The sequence below is a fragment of the Sphaeramia orbicularis genome, chromosome 4, assembly GCF_902148855.1.
Source record: "Sphaeramia orbicularis chromosome 4, fSphaOr1.1, whole genome shotgun sequence".
NCBI lineage: Eukaryota > Metazoa > Chordata > Actinopteri > Kurtiformes > Apogonidae > Sphaeramia > Sphaeramia orbicularis.
This window is the reverse complement of record NC_043960.1, coordinates 4,937,467-4,947,008: the sequence shown is the minus strand read 5'-3', so window position 1 is coordinate 4,947,008 and position 9,542 is coordinate 4,937,467. Positions and strand designations below refer to the sequence as shown.

At 36.3% G+C, this 9,542-nt stretch overlaps 1 protein-coding gene across 1 annotated transcript; it reads left to right on the top strand.

Annotated features, from left to right (window-relative positions):
* Positions 1–7,265: 7,265 nt before the first annotated feature.
* LOC115417746 (ubiquitin-60S ribosomal protein L40) lies at positions 7,266–9,542 on the top strand. The gene is made up of 5 exons (XM_030131795.1): positions 7,266–7,318; positions 7,754–7,865; positions 8,577–8,663; positions 8,963–9,065; positions 9,386–9,542. Exons 2-5 carry the CDS (start codon positions 7,763–7,765, stop codon positions 9,477–9,479), a joined length of 387 nt encoding a protein of 128 aa, XP_029987655.1. The 5' UTR covers positions 7,266–7,318; positions 7,754–7,762; the 3' UTR covers positions 9,480–9,542.

Sequence of the window (9,542 nt, the reverse complement as noted above, 5' to 3'; positions counted from 1 at the left end):
CCCTTTTGTATCAACTCTGTTTTTACCTCCTTTGTTGTATGTTCGTCCCTTGGCTGCTTATTGTAAAGCATCTTTCAGTACTTAGAAGAGCACTATATAAAACCCATGTATTATTATTATTGTTACTGTTGTTAAAATGATGATGCTTGGGTAATGCGAACTTATGTCTCCCCAGTACAATTAAATAAATTTGATCCTAATATACCAGACCTATGTTACAAGTGTAATAATCATCAGGGTTCATTATATCACTGTTTGTGGAAATGTGATGAGATTCAAAATTTCGGGAATTCAGGAATTCTGTGTTGAAATATGTTTCCCAGATTACATCTTGTCCGATACCTGTATGTCCTAAATGATGTATACTGGGCATTTATCCTGTAAACTGTTCTTTATCTGCTAAAGAAAGAAAAATGGTTGATTTATGTTTATTACAAGCTAAGCGGTATATCGCTTTGTGTTGGACAAATATTGGTCACCCCTCTTTTGACTTCTGGTTAAATAATTTAACCTCAAGTTTGGCTCTTGAGAAACTGACATATTCGGTTAAAAAGAAAACTTCGGAATTCTATAACATTTGGAAGATGTTTTTGGATTTAGTTAAGAGTGGTGATAATGAAGGGGTAGTGAGTAAGTGACAAATTGGGACATTTTGTTTGATGTGGGAATGTACATGTATAGTATTATTTCAACTCTATACCTAAGTTTTATTTATTATGTTATTTAATCAGCTGTTTCTGTGTAATGCTGTCAGATTAATGTTTGTCACATCTTTTTGAGATTTATTTTATTTATTTTCATTTCATGTATTTATTTTTCCTTTATTTATATATATTTATTTTAATTTATTCATTTATTTATTTATATATTGATTTTTTCTCTGCCATGTTCAAGATGTTCATTATGTTTAAAGTTTTGTATGAATGAAAAATAATAAATAAATGCTTATTAAAAAAAAAATGATGATGCTTCCTCCAGTCATAGAACACAGTGAGTGGCTGTTAGTGTTGGACTCTGGTGACCTCTGTGTGTTTGGTTGTAAACTGACACGTGAGAACATTTTCAGCAGTGACGTAGAAAAGCTGTGAACCTGCAGACAGCGGGTTGGGTGAATGACGCCGTGTGGGTCGTCTCTCCTTCTACGGTCTGTCGTTGATCGCCAATGACCACCATGGAGCGGTGCTGAACAAAAACACCATGAGAACAGTCGCAGTCATAGTTGGGGTTATTCTGTACATCAGGGGGTGTCAAACATGTGGCCCGTGGGCCAAAACCGGCCCGCTAAAGGGTCCAATCTGACCCATGGGATGAATGTGTGACATACAAAACTTACACTGAGATATTAACAATCAGCGGTGTCACATTAGTTTTAGTTCAGGTTCAGGTGTGATCTAAAGTGGGTCAGACCAATACAATAACAGACATAATAACCTATAAATAATACTCCAAATTTTTCTCTTTTGTGTTGAATTACTTTATAAAAATGTGAATAACCTAAACAACCATGTATACCATGAAATATTATACATTATATTATATTATATTATATTATAAAATTCAAACTCTGTTACCACCTTCAAATCCCAATTTAAGACTTATTTATTCAGACAGGCCTACTCAATTCCATAATTTCACTTCTATCTGCTGCCATTTTATGTGCCCAAGTGTTTTATACATGTATGTGTGTAATTACCTCCACCAGAAGGTATTGTGATCGCTTTGCTTTGTGTGTTTGTGTGCATGCGTGCGTGTTTGTTTGTTTGTTTGCTAGCAAGATAACTCAAAAAGTTATGGACGGATTTTCATTAAATTTTCAGGAAATGTTGATACTGGCACAAGGAAAAAATGATAAAATTTTGGTGGTAATCGGGGGGGGGGGGGGGGGGGGTGCACTGATCTGCCTTGGTGGAGGTCGGCGTTATTTGAGCGCTTTTCTTGTTTTAATTGTGTTTTATTTATTTTAACAACTTTGTACGGTGACCTTAAGTGTCCTGAAAGGCGCCTCTAAATAAAATGTATTATTATCATTATTATGTCATATTTATTTGTATTACAGTAAAGGTCCACTGCATGAATTAGCCTATAAAGACCCAAACATCCACGGGCGACTAAAATCATTCACTGATATAAAATGTTAAATGCCTGTTGATCCACTAATCCTATCAATACATGTAAATAATTGGTGTAAAATACAGTTATTGATCTTTTCATGGTCATCAGATATGACCCATTTGGATGTTCAGAGGCTCCGTAGTTACCATGGAAACACTATCATCTTCTACAACATTGATTCCCCAGTAAAACCCATGGAGTTGGATGAATGATAGTGGATGGACACACTTATATTATGTTCAGTTAATGATATATTTTGCAGCAAAATTGCCCTTTTTCTTCAGTTTTCTCTGTTTTGGACATAATAACCCTCATCTTTAATCTGAGCTTTTATGAACATCTACATAATCAGTACATTAAATATCGGAAAGAACCTGATTTTCACATAACCTCCTAAGACCCAGGAAATGTCAGCAAAGTACCAGCTTTTTTTGTTTTTATTAAATCAGTGCCTATATTGGAAACATCATGATGCAACAGTTTTTTCAGATGCAGTTTTTAAAATTTTTATGGAATGTCCTTTGTGGTGGACAGTTTTCTTTTCTTTTTTTTTTGTATAAAGTTGTGAAACTCTTGTCCACAAATGTGGACAAAAAACCCATAGCTGGGTCTTAGGAGGTTAAAAATGCAAAATGCAGAGCACAATATTAGAGTAAATGGTGATAAATCACTTAAAAAAGGTTCAAAATAGAGAAAAAATCGTTTGGAAACTGCCACGGCACTAGCACTGGGTTGTTATGGGTTAAACGTAGGAAAATAGAGGATTTTCACCAGAAAAAAATGCAAAATTTAGAGGATAAAATTAAAATAAATGATGATAAATCACTTAGGAAAGGTTAAATGAGAGAGAAAAATTCATTTGGGAACTACTATAAAAGTCACACTGGGTCCTTATGGGTTAAAGAAATAAAAATGACATTGACAATAGACAGAAATGACATAAAATTGTTTACTAGGTTAGCTCATGGTGAATATTGTTTTCTTGTTTCTTAACTCAAAGGATTCCCTGAACTCCAGCCTTGTAGTGTTCGGCTGTTGACCCTAAAACCTACTGCTGTTGCTTTTACCTTTCTCACAGGTTCAGTACGATGACTTGAAGCTCCATGGAAGACGTCGTTGTAATGGGAGACAAAACTGCAGGGATTCCCATCCCCCCGTATTGTGGGAAAGCCATTATCTAGAGAGAAAACCACGCTTACTAACACAGAACTCAGAATGAAATGCTTACAGAGATTCCCTTCTGTTATACATTATCAGGAAATACTGTTTATAGAGAGATCTTTGTACCGATTTTGGGATTATACACCCAAAGACCAGTTTCACAAAGATCTACATGTCTAAAATTTGTTGTATAAAGTCATTAAACTCTTAGTTATTTTAAGTAAAAACTAATTTGCTGTGCACTGTGCGTGAATTACTTTTCCAAACTAAAATCGTGGCTTCAAACCGCTGACTTGGACTTTGAGAATTACAGACCAAATTCAGAAGTCTGGTAATGTGGGAAAAAATATTGACTCTTTATGAGGCAGGAGTTAGGAATTTATGAAAATAAATATGTAAATGACTTAAAATAACCTATATTAATGTCCTTTACATTTACAGCATCTTAAAGTACTTTCTATAAACATTTTAATAAATAATAATAATAATAATAATAATAATAATAATAATAATAATAATAATAATAATAATAATAATAATAATGGGTTAGATTTCTGTAGCGCTTTTCAAGGCATCTAAAGTGCTTTACATTATTATTATTATTATTATTATTATTATTATTATTATTATTACATTATTGCCTCCTCACCTTTCATTTATTCAAACAGACCATAAATGAGCCCTGTTTCCTCCTCTGTGTCAGTCAGGTTAGTTGGGTTGGAGGTCTGAGACGTTATGAAGGTCTTGAGAGTCAGAATCATTTCTCCTTGGCCTCAGTCTTAGACAAAGACAGCTCAGAATTTTATTTTAACATCAGTCAAAACCTCAGAACTAGGGACATCCAAAAATTTCTGGTTAATTTTCTAGTTTATTAGTTAACATCACTACTGTGGCTTGAAGTTTTTGCCAGTTCTTGAAGTCATCTCAGGCCATAAACAATATCAATGTGTAATTCTGGTCCCAGTTTTGACCCGGTCTCACCCTATGTTGGTCTCAACTTTAGCCTCAAAGTCTTGGTTTTGTCTCAGTGTCACTACACTGACTGTTACCGTGTGAACAAAGGTCTACACTGTAGACCTTTAAGGCTTATGTGGACCATCTACATAAGCCTTGATGTAGTGTTGATACCTTTTTCAGGAACAGAATATGTCGTTTTTATGATCATGCATTAGACCAGGGGTGTCAAACTCATTTTAGTTCAGGGGCCACATACAGCACAATTTGAGTGACTTAAGTGGGTCAGACCGGTACAATAACAGCGCAACTTATAAATAATGACAACTTCAAATTTTTCTCTTTGTTGTAAGCTGAACAACCTAAAATTTCTTCAGAATAATAGGTGCAATTTCAACAATATTGTGCCTCAACTTACGATTTATACAACTTTCAGATCATAGTATAGGGGTGTCAACCTCATTTTTGATCAACCCAGTTTGATCTACAGTGGGCCAGACCAGTAAAATAATAGCATATTAGTCTATAAATAATGACAACTCAACCTGCAAAAATGGAAATTTCTTAAAAAAAATAAGTGAAATTTTAACAATATTATGCCTCAACTTATCATTTATGCATGTGCATTACAGATCAGATCTACAAAGGCACAAAACATTTAGTAACAGGCAGAATATTGGTAAAATTGCACTGAATTTTCTTCAGACATTTAACATTGTTCCTATTTGTTCATGTTATTCACATTTTACTGTTAAAGGACAGTTTATAAATATAAATACTTTCAAAATTTAATGTTTTTTTTGCTCTAAAACAAAAACAACAAAAAAAATGGAGTTGTCATTATTTATAGGTATAATGTAATATTATTTTCACATTAAACCAAGAAGAAAATTTGGAGTCATTAATTATAGGTTATTAAGATATTATTTTCCTCCAGATCATACTGGTCTGTATGTGGAACCTGAACTAAAACCAGTCTGACATCTTTGACTGTTGATATCTTCAGTGTAATTTTTGCACTTTGCAAATTCATCCCACAGGCTGGATAGGAACCTTTGACGAGCCGGTTTTGGCCCACGGGACACATGTTTGACACCCCTGCACTTGATTAATTTAAGCAAATTTGAAACCATAATCTAAAAAACCTTCATGAAACCAGCCCCACATCTTTAGAATTACTTGCAAACCAAGCATCAGTTATAAAAAGATGCTACTGCTCAATGTGGATTATCAATGTAACTGGAAAAATGAAGAATAAGAGTCACTAACCGAGGTGTTTCATGGTGGGTTTTATGACAGTAGAACCGTGGTGGGGGGTGTAGGAAGTTCTCTGGGTGCTTTCCGGAAGCTTCTCCATGTGCTGCATGTTCTTGAGGGAGGATGTCGGTGGGACAGCTTTGGTCGGAGGCTGAAGGGGTTTGGGTTGGAGTTGAAAGTGGTTGGTGGTGCAGAAGGTAACCTCTCCAGGATCTGTCTGCATCTTGAAGTTGGTGATGAATTTTCTCAGTGTTTGGATGCGGTGGATCTGAGGCAGCGGAGGAGGCTGGAAGGACGTCAGTGTTTCTGTCTGGTACTCTGGGATGTGCTTTAGGTCCTTGAGGCACACCTGGGTCTGGGCGGGAACACGAGTACATTCTGGCTTCTGTACAGAGTAAGGCTTGAAGTCCTCTTGGAACCAGGTTGAAAAAGCATTTGGATGGTTATCTAGAAACGGTATGTGGCTTGAAGAGAGGCGCTCTTTGCAGGTTGTGTGGGCTGGTATCTGTGCTCTCACCACCTGAGCCATGTCAGATACCACTGTCCTCTTCACGGTTATTGTAGCACATCAGATGAGCCGGTCCTTTTGTACAGAAGCAGGTGAAAAATACTACAATGCCTCACCATGGAAACCTTCGTCCTGTGGAACTCGATGATGATGATACTGTTGCTGCTCCTGCTGAGAAACAAATGCATGTCAAGGTGTCCAGTTACCACAGCAAATGCAATGAATAATCAAACAAGACAGTTCAACTGATCTGTTTTATTTGACAGTAAGGAAGAACAAAAGCCACACCTCACACAAAAGCCAGCTTCCCAAATAAAAATTAATACTTTCCATGTTTTTGTTGATCTGGAAAAAAGACAAGAATACCAAAAGGAGCAGACAAAATATTTACCAGTACCAATAGTTTTATGCTGATGACTCAAAGCATGAGTGACTCAGGCTGTTTGTGCCACAAGCTGGTTGGAACCCTGCTCTACTTTAACACATGCAAACATGATCAATATTTGTAGAATTTCACTATAAAAACCACATCTGAAAAGGCTCCTATTTTATTTTATTTTATTTTTTTTTATTCAGAAGGTTGCCTTGGATCTGTTTTCTTTTTGAAAGTCTTATACATAATTTAACATCTTGGATTAACTTACAATATCAATTTTCGGGCTTCTTATTGTATGGTTTTATTTGCATTTGAAAAAATAATGTAATTACATATAAGGGCGATAGTTAAAAATACATAAATACATAAACAATATATAAAACTGATCACAGCTGCACTAAAATCTACACGGGATACTATATAAAATCTATTTATAGAATATAACTGATCAAATTGTATTCAGGCCAAGATACATCGCTCACAAGAAATTCTCATAATGCTTTGCTCATCTTCATGACAATGGGACTAAAACTAAATTCCTTCATTAAAACAGCAGGTGTCAGCCAAGAGGCAAATACGTTGGTTCTAGGAACATACATTAACCCTGATTACAGTCTAACAAGGCACTCAGGAAAGTGGAAAATTACCAGTGTCGGGAAATCTTAAAAATAAACTAAATGTTTATTATGTCTGTTAGTTCAGTGCTTTCTAATTGAATTAAACTGGACACTGCTGACCTCCATGCTAGAATATTTTTTTTATATATAAAAAGAATGTTAAAAAAAAATATGTTGCGTTTACAGGGTGGTAAAAACGGGGAAAATGTAAAATTTAATTTAAAAAATATATTAACGCACTATTTTATTTCTACGTTACCTACAGACGGAAGTGACGTACTTGAACGTCTTCTTCTTCCGGCCTCTTTTCGTTGAGGCTCAGCTAGCGGCCGGGTGGGTACACGTTGTGTCCAGAATATACTTATCGGTTTTAGAGCCAGACTGGCTCATGAACGTGTTAAAATCCACACAATAACTTTCGTATGTCAGGTGTATTTATATATTAAGCATTTTCGCTGGTATTGTAGCGTAGGAAACAGCTAATTGTAACTAAGGTCCACGCTAACGGTACGCATGTGGCGAGGCCCCTCACCCTGTCCACTGTGGTGCTAACATTAGCTAACACAAGCTTTTAGCACAAGGCTGTAAACGCAGGTTATAAATGTATTAATGTTCAGTTTAATGACCGCTATGCTTTAATTATGTGTGCTCAATTCCCAATTTGTCTATTTGACTTAATTTTCCGTTATTTCTGTATGCTGTCACTTACCGTGTGGTCAGCAGGCTAACTAGCTAGCCGGGGCTAAGTTTGGTGTTTTCTCTCAACAGCCTGCAAACATGCAGATCTTCGTGAAGACGTTGACGGGGAAAACCATCACCCTCGAGGTTGAGCCCAGCGATACTATTGAAAATGTCAAGGCAAAGATCCAGGATAAGGAAGGTAGGTTGAAATACACGTCTTTGAAGGAGTCTTGATAGCCTGTTAGCAACGGAAGCTCCAGTTGTACAAACTTGGCGAACACTTTGTCATCCAGTGATGAAGTTTACTGTAAATCTCTTATGAAGCTTGATAGACGATCATTAAAGGTAACAGAAACTTTATTAGAAAACAGTCCATCGATGTAAGAAATGGTCAGTTAGGTGCTATATACTGTGGACCATAGCCAAGCCAAGTTTGTACGTGTAAGACTGACTTGAGTTAGAATCTTTGCCAGTTGTATGAGAGAATAACAACTGGGGTTCAGGAATAAACCCGTAGAAGTGATTGCACTTGGCTATTTTTTTCTACGCTGAAATCGGTACATAGTTTACTAATATAACTGTAGGTACAGTTTTTGGGAAACGTTAAATGACAGGTGAAGTTTGTACACTATAATCATAAAGCAAACAAAGAATAATTATTTTGAGGCTCAAAACAACTGTCTTCAGCCTAGGTTGAAGAGTCTTTAATACATTGTCAAATTCAGGCCACATATAATTGTAGAGTTGGTTCCATGGCTAACATTTCAGTGAAATACATCAAGGGACCAGTAAAACTAATTCTTGCAAAACTGTGTGTGAACCCTTTACTGTTCTTGAATTTCCCTCTGGATCAATAATCTATCTGTCTGTCTGTTCATCTTAAAATAAAATGTAACTTTGTTTTTTCCAGGAATTCCCCCTGATCAGCAGCGTCTGATCTTCGCTGGCAAACAGCTGGAGGATGGACGTACACTGTCAGACTACAACATCCAGAAAGGTAATGACTCAGCCAGGACACGGCTGGATGTACTGAATATGATTGTTTAGGAAGTATTAAGTTAACTTAAAAATAGATTCTTCCACAAACCATGCGTCAGTGCCATTAAACATAATTAGAAATATTTCCATTTCACAAGGCATTTATTTTGTTTTTATTTGTTCCTGTCCTCACATCCTCAAACCGTGAGCCATCTACGCATGTAGATATGGTACTAATCCTAGGCATGGATGACCCTCTGATGTGCTTTCTATGTATGTGACTGAACTTGAGATCAAGATGTTTTCATTTTCCACTAGAATCCACTCTGCATCTGGTTCTGCGTCTGCGTGGTGGTATCATTGAGCCTTCACTCAGGCAGCTGGCCCAGAAATACAACTGCGACAAGATGATTTGCCGCAAGTAAGTCCAATCCTAAATATAAAGTGATCTGTTGTCTAATAAACACATGATCGTGCTGTCGTTGGATATGAATGGCTGTAGTGAACTTGAGTTTACTGACCTCAGAAGCTTAAGTATTATTAAAAGGCTAATGATGGTGATAAATTGGACCTTAACATATAGATTTCTTATTTATATTCAAGTACATTCTAATAACTTGTTAGCACAAGAAAAAATCGTCAATTGTCCGGAGAGATGTAGAATTAACTTGTTGATTAGTTGCATTTCCTAATTTTGATTCTGTTGCTTTATATTTAATTTTAATCTGTCTTGTTTTTCAGGTGCTATGCCCGTCTGCACCCCCGTGCTGTCAACTGCCGCAAGAAGAAGTGCGGACATACCAACAACCTTCGCCCCAAGAAGAAGCTGAAGTAAACATGTAGACTGAACTCAGCACATTGTGCATCTTTGTGTTAAAATAAACTTAAGAAAATTCAA